The sequence below is a fragment of the Scyliorhinus canicula genome, chromosome 4, assembly GCF_902713615.1.
Source record: "Scyliorhinus canicula chromosome 4, sScyCan1.1, whole genome shotgun sequence".
In the NCBI taxonomy this organism is placed as follows: Eukaryota; Metazoa; Chordata; class Chondrichthyes; order Carcharhiniformes; family Scyliorhinidae; genus Scyliorhinus; species Scyliorhinus canicula.
The window spans coordinates 204526835-204543909 of record NC_052149.1 but is presented as its reverse complement, the minus strand read 5'-3'; the positions used below and the strand labels follow the sequence as shown (position 1 = coordinate 204543909).

The 17075-nt window shown below is 43.2% G+C and overlaps 1 protein-coding gene across 6 annotated transcripts in view; it reads left to right on the top strand.

Annotated features, from left to right (window-relative positions):
* The window catches only part of fnip1 (folliculin interacting protein 1), a 151283-nt gene that overhangs the window by 77762 nt on the left and 56446 nt on the right, over positions 1-17075 (top strand). For 3 of the 6 annotated variants that reach the window (XM_038795932.1, XM_038795934.1, XM_038795935.1), the window contains exons 4-7: positions 2950-3050; positions 4483-4557; positions 10431-10519; positions 13311-13400. In XM_038795932.1, the coding sequence (XP_038651860.1) occupies positions 2950-3050; positions 4483-4557; positions 10431-10519; positions 13311-13400 (355 nt within the window). Of the gene's footprint in view, positions 1-2949; positions 3051-4482; positions 4558-5800; positions 6050-10430; positions 10520-13310; positions 13401-17075 lie in introns of those variants that run through there. The other 3 variants (XM_038795936.1, XM_038795937.1, XM_038795933.1) reach the window with 3 other exon arrangements.

Genomic DNA, 17075 nt, shown 5'->3' with positions numbered 1-17075 from the left:
TGTTCACGCACGACCTGCTTCAATATCCCTCTACTCTACTCTACCCTTGCCCCCCCCCCCCCCCCCCCCCCCCCCCAGCTGACACTTACTCCTCTGCGAAGTAGTCAATAAATGGCTGCCACCTTGGAGCGAATCCTAGTAGTGAACCTCTCAAGGCAAACTTGACTTTCTCTAGGCCAAGAAAGCTCGCCATGTCCGATAGCCATACCTCGGCCGCCGGGGGCTTTGAGTCCCTCCATGCCAACAGTATTCGTCGCCGGGCTACCAAGGAAGCAAAAGCCAGAACGTCGGCCTCTCTCTCTTCCTGGACTCCCGGGTCCTCCGAAACCCCAAAGATTGCCACCTCCGGGCTCATTACCACTCCAGTTTTCAATACCCGGGACGTGACATCTGCGAATCCCTGCCACGATTCGGGCACGACCAGAACATGTGTACGTGTTTAGCCGGCCCTCCGGCGCATCTAGCACACTTGTCCTCCAACCAGAAGAATCTGCTCATCCGGCCACCGTCATGTGGGCCTCACGACCTTAAAGTAGATCAGGCTGAGCCTGGTGAATGTTCGTGTTTACTCTGCTCGGGGCTTCTGCCCAAATACCGTCCTCCTGCTCCCCAGGGCTTCTGCCCAAATACCCCCCCCCCCCCCCCCGCCCCCCCCCCCCCGGAGCTCCTCCTCCCACAGGTCCTTGGTCTGCGTATCCTCAGTTCTCATTAGCTCCTTGTAGACGTCTGAAACTCTACCCTCTCCCACCTCTCCCCCAAAAACTACCCCGCCCTGCCTCCCCTTCGGCGGGGGACGTGGGAAGGACGGCACCGGTCTGCATACAAAATCCCTCACCTTCAAGTATCTAAAGTCGTTCCCTCTCGCCAGCCCAAACTTCTCCTCCAGCGCCCTTGCGCTTGGAAAGCTCCCTTCCAGGAACAGATCCCCCATCCTCACAATCCCCGCCCTCCTCCACAGTCGATACCCCCGTCCATGTTCCCTGGGGCAAATCGGTGGTTGCTGCAGATTGGGGTCCACACCGATGCTCTTACCTCCCCTACATGCCCCCTCCACTGGCCCCAGATCCGAAGAGCCGCCGCCACTATCGGGCTGGTGGAGTACCGTGCCAGCGGAAGCGGCAGAGGCGCTGTGACCAGGGCTGCTAAGCTAGTGCCCCTGCACGAAGCAGCCTCCATCGCTCTCAAACCGACCCCGCACCCACCATCCATTTCCTTAGCATTGCTATCTTGGCCGCCCAGTAATAGTTGCTGAAGTTCGGCAACGCCAGCCCCCCTTCTACTCTGCTCCTTTCAAGCATCACCCTCTTCACCTGCGGGGACTTGACTGGTCATTTTAACGCACCAACTTGCTCAAGTTTTCTTCCTATTGTTTCAATGCTACAGAAACTTGCATAAGTAAGAAATTTCTGTGGCATATCTCAAGCTATCTGATGAATATTTCAAATTACTTTGACAACTAGCTGAATTCATCCTGTTAATATTAAACCAGAAACAATTGAATTCAATCTTGCAGAAATAATACTTTTAAAAAGCATAGTTTAGACAATTTATAGATAAAATATGTAATTAGTGGTATTGACCTTAGTTTGGAGCTAAGATATAATTCGGGCTGTATTGTATGTTAAGATTAAATGTCTAAAGTGCCACATCAAAACTAATACCCCTTGCCCCAGTTGGAACAATAAAGTGAACAATGTTTGAAGCCTCTCTTTATACTTCTGGTATCAAAGTGAAGTGTGTCCCATCTGTGCATTGGGAATTTAACATATTTTTGTGAAATCGTTCCATGCTTTGGTGCCAGTAATAGAAATGCAGGCATCTTCATTAAAACTCCCATAACATGCACTAGAAATTTTAAAATGGTGAGAAAGTCCCTGAGACAGTGCACACCCATTGTAGTCCATACATATCAGAATCAACTAATTGCTCAGATGAAACTGCATCCAGCCGAGGTAAATAATGATTGCTTTGCTGATTTTAAAAAAAAACCTATATAATATGAAACGTTGCAGAGTTTCATGAGGCAAAAGTGTATGAATACATCTTTTTATTTGTTTCATAAGGAAACAGACAGCTTAACTTTTGGACAGGAAAAAGAAATGCTAATACCAGTCCAAAGCATTCTGGTTAAATATCAAGATTATTGACTGATTCAATATTTACTGAATTATGGTTTGTTATCCCGATAAAAAGATGCCCCACATTGTGATCTGTACTCATCCATTGTGCACTGGGTATGCTTTTCTTCATCAGTGGCAATCTACGCAAGTTAACATTCCTTACTTTTGACTGCCAAAAATATTGACTCAATTGGGTGGAAGGGTTAGGTTTTTCAGCAACGCGTGAGCGAGCAATCTGCCAACGTATAATATTTTTTGCAATATTTGAACATAGTGCTCCATGACTCAACTTTGATATGTTAATAGTTGAATAATTATTACAGATTTCTCCCATGCTCTGTAGGTATTGTGCTTTTCATGTTTTTTGTTTAAAGGCAGGAACAGTTTGTGAGTTGCAAACTAAACCATCCTATTAAAATGTATTTTTGGCCAGCACGGTGGCGCAGTAGGTTAGCCCTGTTGCCTCACGGCGCCGAAGTCCCAGGTTTGATCCCGGCTCTGGGTCACTGTCCGTGTGGAGTTTGCACATTCTCCCCGTGTTTGCGTGGGTTTCGTCCCCACAACCGAAAGATTTGCAGGTTAGGTGGATTGGCCACGCTAAATTGCCCCTTAATTGGGATAAAATGAATTGGGTACACTAAATTTTTTTTTAAAATGTATTTTCCAGTGTCTCAGAGTGAGACTTGAGCCTCAAGGTATGTTGATTTACGTGACGCATATATATTTTATAATACGTGCAACCCTAAAATAATATCTAACTAGTGGTCTGTTTTTAAGACATCTTGAACTAAATGTCAGTGTGTTCACTTTTGATCATTTGACTTTACAGAACTCTCGACCATCCTCAGATGCCAACATGCTTGGTGAAATGATGTTTGGCTCCGTGGCAATGAGCTACAAAGGTTCCACATTAAAAATCCACCAGATACGGTGAGAGGACTGTGCGTTCTAACAAATTGTTAAATGTTTGTTATGTAACCAGTACACTCTGTATTTCTAAAGCTCTTTTAAGTTGAAAGCAGAAGTTTTATTTTGGCTGGATTTACTAGGTAAAAGATTGGCCCAGCCAAAAAAGTTTTTGTTTAATGTTCACAACTGAGTCCATTTTATAACATTGCTTTAGACCTATTTAACTGGCTCCATAAAGGAGCTGTATAGTATACCTTAATTCATAAATTCTACAAGATGATTTGTGCATTCTAGCCAGTGTGACTCGGTCAAACCTTGTGACTATGCTTAAGATTTGTTGATTGGAAGCCACCAGTCATTGTATAGTTTATGTGCAAATATTGATTAATTTTGCTTTCTAACCGCCACCATCTGTACCCCATATATCACCATGAATGACAAACGGTAAAAACTGGCCCGAGGCATCATTCTGGCTTCACATGATATATGGAACTGTCCTCATGCTGTTTTAAGGATAAGAAGCTGCTGAAAATATCTGAGTATAAAATTCCTGTTGCCCGCTCTCAAGTACAGCAAAACTCCTGTCTGTGTGCAAAGGCCCAGAACCCATCCCAAATTGGAAGGACTGAGTCAATGCTTCGCTGAGCACATTGCACCTGCAAGAATGCTTAAAGGCACTTGATCCAACAGGTCAGTTGGAATGTCAGAGCGAATGTCATTCACTCTGACAGCGAGGAGAGGGGACCTGGTAAGGACCCCCAAAAATGTTGCCATTGTCTTATTCGCTCTATTGAACAAAGTGGCTGTGGCGAAAATAATTGATACTCTTTGGTACAAGCCTTTCTTCCTCAATAAACTTTTGGGATAATTTAAGGTTTTCAACTGACATGAGTGGTTGGGGCAAAATGCATGGGTGGAATTTATTGAGCCTGAAAACTCACCCAGAAATGTCCTCTATGCCAGGAGCAGGGATTGTAGATGTGAAATTTATCCACAACGGATTAAATCTTAAATGTCTAACCATCCCCTTTTCCCCTCCTCGGGTGAGGGGAAGCTTCCTGAAATCCAGAACGTTTGAGGTCTTTTCGGCCTTGCCCTCCCTCTGTCAGTTGGAAATTCAGAGGCCACTTAGTAGAATTGACCTTCCTAAAATTGTGTGACTGTTCTTAGAATTGTGCATTAAGTGCAGTGCTTTCAAACACTTCAACTTTAAAGTGTAAAATTAAACTTTGTTAAGGGTCTTGCACATACTCCACTCTCAATTTTAGTGGTCCCAGGAAATAAGCTGTTCAGAAGGCCTTAATTGAGACGAAGTCTGCCATCTGCATATTTGATCTAAAATATACAGTGGTACCACTTTCCACATTTTAAGGAATTTCTCCTCTTTAGTGGGAAATTATGTTTGATTTTCAGTTGTTATTTTCTAAATAATCTTGCTGATTTTCTTCTTCAGGTCTCCACCTCAACTAATGCTTAGCAAAGTTTTCACAGCTCGCACTGGAGGTAGTGTCACTGGAAGTCTCAATACGTGGGTATCATTTCTATCGGATAAACTTTTTTCAATAAATGTAATCAACCCAATGTCAAGGTTTAAACTTGTTTTGTTTTAAATCCATCGAAAAAAGGGAAGCAAAAGTCCATTCAAGAAATTTGTGATAAAAACAGCAAGAGGTGAAAATGCATTGTTGGACTTTGGTATCTGAATGTAATGCCAATTAATATTTTGAATGAATATTTCACTTGCAACATTAACAAGTCTCATTTTCAGACATTGACTGATCTGCTATTCATTTCTAGCAGTTGACTTCTTTGTCCAGGAGGAGATTAGCTTTAAAAAGAAAGATTCAATGCTGTCCGCCCCCAGGCCTTCAACATCTGGAGAGATTTCCCCCCCAACCCCACCTATCCCCGTAACCCCACCGAACAATTACTTATCTGTTGCTTGCTGCTTCTAGATTTTTGGATCTGCTTTACTTTGAACCTAGGCAAATGCTCTACATCCTGTCATCTCATTCTCCTGGGGGAGGTGGCAGCAGAAAATACTGGAATTCAAAGGTTAATGATGACCATAAAACTATTGTCAATTGGTGTAAAAACCTATCTGTCCTTTTCGGGAGAAAATCTGCCATCTTTAACTGGTCTGCCCTACATGTGACTCCAGTTCCACAGCAATGTGGTTGACTCTTAATGGCCCTGTCTAAGTGAATTAGGTATGGGCAATAAATGCTGGTTGAGCCAGCAGTGCCCATATCCCATTATCTAATAAAAAGAAACCTGAGCTTGTGGAAGGTCTGCAAAAAAAAAAAAAAAAAATGCTTTGATCAAGTAGCTTATGATTGAATCATCTTCACAATACAGTGGGTAGAATCAAAATAGAATTATTATCTTCTTGAGTTAAAAATTATTTTATTTTTCAGTTGTGCCGATTAACCATTACAAAGTATTTAAGTGCAAGCAGCAGACTGGGCATATGGACAGCCTGGATACTGACTAAACAACGATCATGCCTCATTTCTCCGACTGTTACTTAAATTCAATGGTGTTATGCTACTGTGTTGCTCAATATAGCAACCTTTTTAAATCTTATCTATACTTGGTTTCTCCATTATTTGCAACCCACATGTAGTGTTCTTGATCTGAAATCGTTCTCCAGTCATGCCATTCTTTTTTTATCCATTTATCTTTGACTGTAGAAACAATGGCCGGAATTTACTCCACGCACAATTTTGGAGAGTTGACTCATTTCTCGATCTTGACCCTTCTCTCTGCAGGTGGTAGACCTTCTTGCCTGATCATCCCAAAAGTAGCTGGTTAAGAAGGCACCTCTGGGAGCTCATCCAATTGGGGATGGTGGGCATGCACCAGACATGGAGAGGCAAGTCAGAGCAGCCGAAGAGAAGGGCAGCTGACAGCCCCATTCAGAATAATGCTCGGATGAGGGAAAGGGTCCCACAAGATGAAGGCATGCTACTAATGTTGGGCTGGCAGACAAAATCCCAACACCCAGAACTATCAGCTAGGTCAGTCTGCAGAGAAACATTCCTACTTGAAAACATTTGCCAGCAGATGAGACAGAGGCGGATTTAGAGTTAGTGGGGCCCTGTGCTCACCTTCATTTCTGCCTCCTGCTCCAACCTTGCCCCTCCCCACACACCCTCTCCCCATAGAATGCAACGGTGGAAGCCACAAAATATACATTAAATGTGGCAGAGCCTTGGACAATCTCCTGCTCCTAATTCATACTTTTGTATGTCCATTTTTGATCTTGATCTGCTGTACATCCATTCGCAAAGAGGGACATTCAATATTGCTCAGCTGTAGAAGCAGTTAGCTGCACTGACTGAAGGATCCCGTGGATGAAAAATCAGTTTCAGCTTCTCAAAATGCGACACAGAATAGAATGCAGAAGGCCCAGAACCATCATGCACAAAATGATGAGCGCCAATCAACCATCCATTAAGCAGATCCTTTCCCTTGGTGCCCTGCAATCAAGTGATATGCCATGGGCACACCACATAAACCACGCTGATAATGAAATGTACACAATCATTAGATCTGGACGGGGAAATCTAGTGAATTACGTCAAGACAACAATACCTTGTATTTAGATGTGACATTTAATATATGGAATCATTCCAAGGAGCCTCAATGAAACATAATAAAACATCGGAGATGCGAGGAAATATGACATCAGATGTAAAAAAATATTGTCAATGAAATATTATTTAGGGAATATGTTAAAGGAGAAACATGAGAGAGCGGTTGAGAGAGAATTCAAGGGCTAGGTGCAAGGAAGCTGAAGGCATGACGAGCATAGAGTCAGAAATTCCCTACAGTGTGAAGCAGGCCATTTGGCCCATCGAGTTTGCACCGACCCTCTGAAAGACCACCCTACCTATGCCTATGCCCCATCCCTCACCCTATCCTGTAACCCCACCTAACCTTTTGGACACCAGGGGCAATTTAGCATGCCCAATCCACCTGGAGGAAACCCACGCGGACACGGGGAGATCATACAAACTCCACACAGGCACTCACCCAAGGTCGGAATTAAACCTGGGTCCATGACGCTGTGAGGCTAACCAATGTGCCACCCTCTTGGGCAATCGTGGATGGGTTAAAATTGGGGATATTCAAGAGGCCAAAATGAGAGGAACTGCATGCAAACAGACAGGATTTCTGCATATCAGGCGTTTTACAACTTAAACTCGAGTATGCATGAACTGTCGGACCATTCACAATACCACCTTGTAAAGCAATTGGCACTGATTCAAAGAAATGGGACACGTTTTGTCTTCAAGTGCGATGTCAGTGTTGCATCTGTGCAGATCTGCCTGCCATGTCCAACACGACAGCGACAAAGTCAGGAGAGTGGGCTTATAGAACATAGAACAGTACAGCACAGAACAGGCCCTTCGGCCCTCGATGTTGTGCCGAGCAATGATCACCCTACTTAAACCCACGTAACCCGTATACCCGTAACCCAACAATCCCCCCATTAACCTTACACTACGGGCAATTTAGCATGGCCAATCCACCTAACCCGCACATCTTTGGACTGTGGGAGGAAACCGGAGCACCCGGAGGAAACCCACGCACACACGGGGAGGACGTGCAGACTCCACACAGACAGTGACCCAGCCGGGAATCGAACCTGGGACCCTGGAGCTGTGAAGCATTGATGCTAACCACCATGAGGCCCCTGTTTTAAAAACAGCTAAACATGAATTTCATTTTCATATCTCATTATGTTAAACAAGCAGTCCGCTGCAGATGGTAAACCATCAATCACTTTGCTCTTCAGTGTTACACACAAACACATCTGACCAAACTCGCATCAAAACGGGCTGGAATAACTTGGATCTGCAAAGAACTAAGCAAACCACCAAAGCAAAGAATCTGGTGATGGGTTATCGACCTGAAACTTCTATTCTTTCTCACTACTCGTGCGTCTGTTGCTGGCACAAACCTCGGCTTCCCTCCTTGTGGCCGGCTGCTGCGCCTCTCCCTTACCTTGTGGTCTCATTCACGCATGCGTAATTGTTACTTACCTTCCTGCTCTTTGGTTCTCACCCAATCAAAGTTGAACTTTGCTTCGCATTTTCTGCTGAAAGGCTCAAGGGCCTATCATAAGACCATAAGACATAGGAGTGGAAGTAAGGCCATTCGGCCCATCGAGTCCACTCCGCCATTCAATCATGGCTGATGGGCATTTCAACTCCACCTACCAGCATTCTCCCCGTAGCCCTTAATTCCTCGCGACATCAAGATACTAGACTATCAGCACCAAATGCAGTGAGTAATCCGCCTCTGATTGGAAGCCCTGCTAATTTTGGCCATTTTCATGTGCACTCCAGCTGAGCTGACTCCAACCGGGTCCGGCGGTACAACAGAGCAGCCGGCAGCAGGGTCCACCTGTTGGTCAGGACCCTATGCCTAGGCACGGTCTGTTTCATTGTAAATCCCCCAGGATGTGCTGAAGGAAATCTGTATTTAAAAATCAAGCTCCACAATCATTTTGTGGCACTCTGACATCCCCCTGTGCTCTCATCTCTGAGGAGACGGGTTGCAGACCATTGGGGTTCTATCCATCTATGAGAAACTGCCAGGGCCCGAGGCAAATGCTGGATAATCTGTGCTGTAATGGTCTTAAATGTGTGTCTCTCTCTCCCTTCCGCCCATCCCACCCTCACTGTTGCACGTGTTGCCATTTAGCAGTAGCATGCCACTGGGAAAAGCAGCCAGGGATGGGAAGACAGCAGGGAGCTGGCCCAATCACGCACCTTCTTCCAAATCTGTCTTCAAGACACTGGGAAAATTTCCCCTAGGTATAATGCTATTTTGCTCGGATGACTTATCTGAGTTTTGCAAGATATGACTTTGTGTCATGATTGTTATTACTTTACCCTTTCCTTGTAAGCCTACTTGTGACAATAAAGATTATTATTAATTAGTTCAAAAATATCTCAAAATTAGTTCATTGTGACAATTTGATTGAAATGATCAACTTCAATGGCAACATTCAAAATTCCTACTACTCCAATAAACCTGGAAGCTAATGCTCTTTATTTATAGACATCACATGAATTTTGATTAAATACTTTCAGTTGGTTTATCCTTTACCTCTATCTCCAGAGAAGGATTTTAATCTAAGAGACTTTATTTGTTGGATGAATAAATCTCACTGTTGTTGCTTTGTTTTATTTTAAAATTTTACCCAATGCGTTTGGCTGCAGGTTACCGTGTTTAAGTAACTCTTGAATCCCACTGGGGAATAACCTAATCAAAACTTGGCGATCTCTTTTGTTAAATGTGAAATCATGCTGACACTTTGTCCTTTGTTAGCTTCTGCAAAGATAGTTAAGTCTTCCACTTTTTATTTAGATCCTTAATTTGTATTTTAATGTTTGTACATTGTTTAACATTTCTGCTCATTAAGTCCACAACTCATCAAAAAATAATTATTGTTTAAATTTTTCATTGAGGCAAATGCACATATTGGTGTGTTACAGTAAAGCTGGAGCATGTCAATACTAGCAGTGGAATGCAATGAACATCTGAAGAGGAGAAACAGACTAATGAGCAGCAAAATCAGAGCGACCTGTCCTCCTCTCTCAAATGGAAAAAATTAACATTCCCTTATCATGGCAATAAATACATACATTCCCTTTTGAACTTGCCTTTCTCACACGTATTCCCGTGTAAAGAGGAAAAGGGAGTTAATAAAAAGGGCTCCAGTACACTGCATTGTGGAGTCAATTCCAGACACCAAAAGTATGATATTACCACATTTGATGTGTTTCCTGTAATAGTAAGCCTAATAACAATTCTTACCTTTAAGAGTGAGATTTTTATCAAACGAATGGTCCACAGTCAGATCAGCCATGCTCTTATCAAGTAGCAGAACAGATCCGAAGGGCAAAATGGCCTACCCTGCTCCTACTTCGATCATTTATATCTTTCTTCATATTTCAGGTCACATCGATGCACAGACCACTATTTATAAATTTACAGCCTGCTCTAATGTTTCCTCTTAGAGGCAGTTTGGCAGTAGAAATGTGTAGGAATCTCCCTTGACTTCATAGATCGCACAGTTTGTAGCACCTCATGTTATGATAAAGTTAGTGTGAGAGATGCAGTCGCACTGCTTATTCTCACATTGCCCAAAGGCAACAGCTTTAAAGCATAAATTGAGAAAAATGGAAGCGATTTAGGCATTTTTAAGTTTACTGCTATTCTCTTAATAGCCTTTAAAGATGTGGAACATTTCAGAAGGATGGTACTTTTTCTTCAACTGAGCAGTGTGGAACAATTCATAATTCACATTTTGCTCTTTGTTTCAGGTTACTTTGTTGATGTCCTTTGGTGAAGATTCATGTGTGTATTTTTAATTGTTTTAAGGTTACAAGACAGCATGGAATTTATTAATCAGGACCCTACTGCTTCAAAACCGTACCCAGATCAAAATGTTCTGATCAACAGTCTTATAGGTAAGTTCATCAGTTTTGAGGTATGTAAATATTGACATATTCAGATGTGTTCATTTGAGAGAGAGTCAAGATTACAGTTGTGACTCTATAATGATGCTCTTTAGTTGAGGACCTCAACTAGGCAGTTAGCAGGTAGTAAGCTTGTACAACACTGACTTAGTATGTTGTGTGTGACTATCACGTGCTGTCTGTGTACATCTGTTATGTTGGCACATTATGGTGGCAGACCTCAGAAATCTGATGAAAAAATTCTGAAGATTGACCCAGTTGCGATTGGGAGATATTACTTGGATGGTGGGATATCCTTGCCATTGATTTATTTGAGCAAAGTGCTCAATAATTGTCCCACCATAATTTTCAGAATGGCCATTAGTTGCTGCTAACCTCTGCTTCTCCCTGATGGAGCTGCCATTTAGTCAGCCATCTGAATGTACTTTTAAGATGCTGCTCATTAATTTTCTCCGAAACACCTGAGGAAGGAGCAGTGCTCTGAAAGCTAGTGTTTGAAACAAACCTGTTGGACTTTAACCTGGTGTTGTAAGACTTCTTACTGTGCTCCTAAACAGTTCTTGATAGCTATTATCTGCTTTGGAATGTGGGGTCGTTTGGAGTCCGTTGCTCTAAACTGACATGCATTATAATGGTAGCATAGAACTAGTTCAGCCTGATACCTGAACCAGGCCAGTCCTTAGTGTACCAAGGGATTGTTAATGGACCAGGCAATCTGGTTTACCATTAAGATTTGATGAGATGGCCTGTTACTGATGGTTGCAATTCTTCCTGCTCAGATAATTGACCAACGTTATTCCTTGTCTTGTAAGGTAATCCTAGCTTACCTTTGCCTGTATTCTGGTAAACTGCACAGTTTTAACTGGTTAAACCCTTTAATGGCATCCCTATACAAAAAGAGTGGGGGATAGAGATGTCCACAGACCTGAGCTGCTGCCAACCTGCACTTCATTTTTCTCCACACATTTCTTGAGGGTATGCCAAGCCCTCCGCTTCTTTTAGAGATGAGGTTCGCCAATCTGAGATGCTGCACACGTACTTGTATCCAACCATTGTGTCAGTAATGTGTGATGTTCTGTGTTTCAAAGCCAATACCGACAAAGATGAACTGAATGGGGTAGTTATGGGCTGAAGGTTTCTGTGATTCGATGGTGTGTAGCCTGTGCATCTGTGTTTTATCCTCCAAATTCAAAAGATAACTTTTTTTCTCTCCTTCTTCATTATGGTTAGCGTGGTAGATAAGTTCCATTCTCCAGGCCTTTGTCTCATTCTGAACCTACCATTGGTACTTAACAGAAAACAGCCCAAGGATGAAACGTCCCTTTGATCTATTCTTTCTCCGTTTCTACAGTATTGGAGTGACCACAGTTAACAAGACTAGTGCGCAAGCTTTCCGACTAACTGATGTCAGTGATGATGTGTAGTGACATGCATTGGTCCTTCAGGATGTTGTGACACCTTGACTTTTACTGTGAAGTGAGATCTGGTACTAATTTAATCAAAAAGATTAACGGGCAGAGCACAGACTAGAATCTAGATAAATACAATCCGTGGTGTATTTTTTCATGAGGTAGTGAAGGGATGAAAATACATTGTCTCACGTGGATTCAATTATGCCCAGAGCAGTAACATTGCTTTTTGTTTTTGTTGCCCTGTTTCGAGCTTTTTGTTCCAAATTTCTGTTAATCCATTGAAGACTTGAAGAATTGAAAACTTTTGAGTTGTGAATAATACAGAATATTTTGAAAAACGTCTTTGGTTTTACAGGGCAGCACGGTAGCATGGTGGTTAGCATAAATGCTTCACAGCTCCAGGGTCCCAGGTTCGATTCCCGGCTGGGTCACTGTCTGTGCGGAGTCTGCACATCCTCCCCGTGTGTGCGTGGGTTTCCTCCGGGTGCTCCGGTTTCCTCCCACAGTCCAAAGCTGTGCGGGTTAGGTGGATTGGCCATGCTAAATTGCCCGTAGTGTCCTAAAAAGTAAAGTTAAGGGGGGGGTTATTGGGTTACGGGTATAGGGTGGATACGTGGGTTTGAGTAGGGTGATCATGGCTCGGCACAACATCGAGGGCCGAAGGGCCTGTTCTGTGCTGTACTGTTCTATGTTCTATGCCAACTTTTAGTCAGGTGCATAGATTTGTAGCTTGATCCACCTGATCTTTTGTTGTTGTATTTTGTTCCAAGCAAATGTGACGGGGAAAGATTGACTTATAACCTGGAGGGCAGAAATAGGGAGGGACTTATAACCTGGCGGGCAGAAATAGGGAGGGGCTTTTTTTTGTACCTTAAATTTATGATCTGAATTTATATTCAATGAAAACAATCTTACATAATTGCTAAGTCATAATGAAATACGTTTTCTTTCTCTCCAATGAGTCCGTTTTTAACATAAAATAGTGAGGTATTTTTTTCTCATATTTGCTTTTGTACACGTTTTTAAGGGATCCTCAAAAAGTCTGTTGTTTGTTCATTTGAACTTGGTGAATTTTATTTCTCAAACAATTTAATTTTCTGTCACAACTGAGCATGCTGTTTAGATATGAATGAAAGTTCATTTGTTTTGAGCCTTTTTTCTTTTCAAACCAGGCATTTGATGTGGAGTGAGTGGAAAAAGTAAATTTTGACCCAGATATAATTCTGTTCTGGTGTATATTTTTTAACTCTAATTTTCTTTTTGATTTCAAAAGGAACTCCATGTGGTCTTCTAACTTTTATGTTTGATGGCTTTACTAATCCCATGTCTGTGTTTTTTTTTTCTATTTTTGTTACAATTGTGCTCCATAGGTTTTTCACAGCTTTGCAGCCCTAGGCGGGCACCTGGTGTTTCTGAGCCAGCACCGCTCCGCCTGATCCGGAGCGCTTCTTTCTTTGCAGGTTTGCATAGCGTCTGTGGGTTCTGGACTCTGTGTCAGGATGCATTAGCTGAGCATGTAAACTATTTGCAACTGTGGAAATGAGGTTCTTACTTTCTGTAAGCGGACAAAACGAGAATGTTTGGCAAGTTCCAAAAAAGGCCAGTTCGCCATCTTTTGATTATTCCTAAAGGTGATGTTAGGAGATCATATGTTCATAGCTTATTAGATGCCCTGGAGCTACATTGATTATGTGAAAGGAAAATATCAATGTGTGTGGATATATTATTCACCCTCTTCCTATCACACTGGGTCTCCTCAGTCTCTCCTCCCTTTCCTTCTCTGTCTCCCAGCTCCAATTTGTTTTACACTCATTTCCCCCTCATATTAACAAATTGAAATATTCTCTCCACATCCAGCTATCTAAGCCATTCATAATTATCAGCACCTCTTTCAGGTCTCCAACCTGTTCAACCTATCCCAATAGCTATAATCTGTGCATTGCAGGCACTCTCCTCAACTGGCCTGTGATTTGATGGGCTTTGTGTAAACCTCATTTCCACATACATGAAATGGGTTATATAAATAATTTAAGATACCTGCAGGAAATCATTGCATGTGCTGGTTATTGTTTCTCATTAGAATCAAGTGTTTGGAAAATGGTACCGACTTAAATGTAAATATTATTCAAGGATTAATCTATTTTTAAAATACTTCATTTACCAAATTTCCAACATCAAGATACTCTGATATTTCTTCAGGGTGACTGCTGAGGTTTTCAGAATGTTTCAGATAATTCGCTGCTGGTTGCTAGTTCATGTCTTTTTATTTTGTTACGGCTGGTGCTTCTTCCAACCACTGTTGAGTAATGGCAGGCTGGTACATGGCCTCTTGAATAGCAAGCCTGAGTCCAACACATTTTGACTGCGGTTTTTCAGGACAGTTATTGTGCAAAAATGCTGAAAGTGTGCTCTACTGATCAGTTCATACCATCTGCTATGAACAAGAACCTAGGGCTTGATTTTCCCTGCCCCGCGCCGGGCCGGAGAATTGCCGCAACCGCGCCATGCCGCCCCGATGCCGGCGCGCGATTCTCCGAGGTACAGAGAATTAGTGGCATTGGCATGGGTGCGTCGCCGGCCGCTGTACGAGGCTGGGCCGCCGATTTTCCGGCTCAGGTGGGCCAAGCGGCTGCGCGGAAAAAGCAGAGTCCTGCCGGCGCGGTCCAAACCTGGTCGCTGCCAGCGGGAACTCTGCACGAAGGGTTGAGGGGGGGCTCCGATGGGGTCTGGCCCGCGATCAGGGCCCACCAATTGGCGGGCCGGCCACTTTCCCCCCTCTCTCTCTCTCTCTCTCTCTCTCTCTCTCTCTCTCTCTCTCTCTCTCTCTCTCTCTCTCTCTCTCTCTCTCTCTTCCCCCCCCCCCCCCGGGCCTACTTTGTTGCGCGTCTGGCCCCAGAATCCCCGCGCCATGTTGCGTCGGGCCGACGGGTTCCATAAAGCTACCGCGCATACGTGGGCTGGCATCTTGCCACTGTGCATGCGCAGGTTGGTGCCGCCCCCAGTGCGTGCCAGGAAGTGAAGCTGGAGCGGCATGAACCGCTCCAGTGCCGTGCTGGCCCCTTGTGGAGGCCAGAATCACCAGTGCCCGCGCCCGTTTTGTGCCATTGTGAAATGCAACGCCGTTCACGACGGCGTGGTCGCTCTGTCCCGCGATCGGAGAATCGCGCCCCTAGTCTTTCTGAATGAGACTAGGAGACTGTAATTTAATTGTGGCTTAGCCTTGTGGCAGTTGACCTTGTCATCCAAGATAGGTTCTGAGTTCAAAGCAATGACTTTGAGACTAACTTGGTATGGTTAGGGTAATGTCTCAAGATGTTTGCTTTTAAATTAAAAACACCATGTAGATGGTTCATGAGGGGAAGTTAAATTTGGCTAGTTATTCTTAATAGTCGAACAGTCTTGCAACGCAAATTGTCTTCAGCCCACACAAGAATCATGGCCACTTGGACAAGCCATGCACCATCAAGAATCAATATCTTAAAGAGAAGAAAGTTGGAAGAAGAATTGATCGTGATAGAGAAAATACCAGGTAGAAGATTGAGCAGTTCTAATGTATTGCAGCACTCTTCTTCCAAGCACAAGTGCATTGTTCTCTAAGCTACTGGAAAAGGAAAGCACCCAGCACATGCAATTGGGCAGGCTGCTCTAATTGCTACTATTGGAAGATTCAAAATGCTATTGATAAAATGTTGCACCTGTTCCAAACCTAATGAAATCTTTTACTATTCTTGATATGCCGTGGATGTCAGAATTACACTGCGCAGTTACTCTTTTTCCAGCAATAGAGCTGCTTTGATCTTGTGCACAATGATCCGTTGTGCAGTGAGACTGTGAAAGGTTCCCTGGATAATTTGCAGATGTTGGGGATAAACTTTTCCATGGCTGGTTTTAAGCAGCACTGCCAACAGCTTTGATCACTAGTTCTGTTGTAATAAAAGGCTTAAAAGGAAGAGAAATGCTTTAAAACAAAATATTTTAGCTGGTAAAATGACAATTCAATTTCATATTGATTTACAATCTAAGTATTTGAATACACAATTAGAAAATAGAATTAGATGGACACAATTATCCAATTTGTTCTTTGTCTTCTCTTTTGGATCTCACACTCCTTTTTGTTGTTGATGTCATAACAGCTTTGGCCAACACTCACTCTTTGAAATTAAGCTTTTCTTCCTCTCTGTCTCTAAACTCATTGGTGAATATTTGTTCTCCAATCATCATTTTCCATATGTGACGTGTCCAATATCTGATGTAAAACATGTTTCTATCCAGCCGAGAAAGACAACATTTATTTGATTCAGTAATGCAAGGAAATCTTTTTTTTTTAAATCACTTCACACACTCACATTTATTTTTAATTAAGGGGCAATATAGCATGGGGGGCAATTCCCCCCCCCCCCCTCATATAATATAAGGGGCAATCCACCTACCCTGCACAGCTTTGGGTTGTGGGGGTGAAAATACGGGGAGAATGTGCAAACTCCACAGGGTCAGTGACCCAGAGCCGGGATCGAACCTGGGACCTCTGCACCGTGAGGCAGTAATGCTAATTATTGCGCCACCGTGCTGCCCAAGGAAAAAACGCATTTTTGAAGTACTTCTGCCTAATTGCAAATTAGGTTTTCATCTCTTTTTAGCGTGGCTAATGGCTTGTTTTCCAAAGAAAATGTAGTTGCTGTGTTTATGTATATTACAGAGTGCAGTGAATGAGTTTTCTGAAGATCTTGCCACCAATCCTCAGCTTTTGAGTGTGTTTGGTGCATATCGGTAATCGCAATCTTTCCATCTATGTAACCTGATGGACATGCAGCAAATCCATTTGGGGTGGGGTAGATTCATATGATGCAGTTTTGTGGATAGCTGAAGAGACCAATGTGAGATGGGTTCTTTCACAAGTGCACACATGAAACGGTTATCACATTGTTGTCTGTGACGTTGCACCTGTTGTCAATCACGATGGCACATGCCAGCCTGCAGGTGATGTCATCATTTTCCTCTCTTGTCAGCTAGCATCTCCCAGGAACAAAAATGCATGTTTAGAGCCTTCATGTCACATTAGCAAGCATCTATAAAGTGATATTTGGGCATCCTACTAGTCGTCTAGCTCTAACTACCTCAACTTACAGAAAATGCTA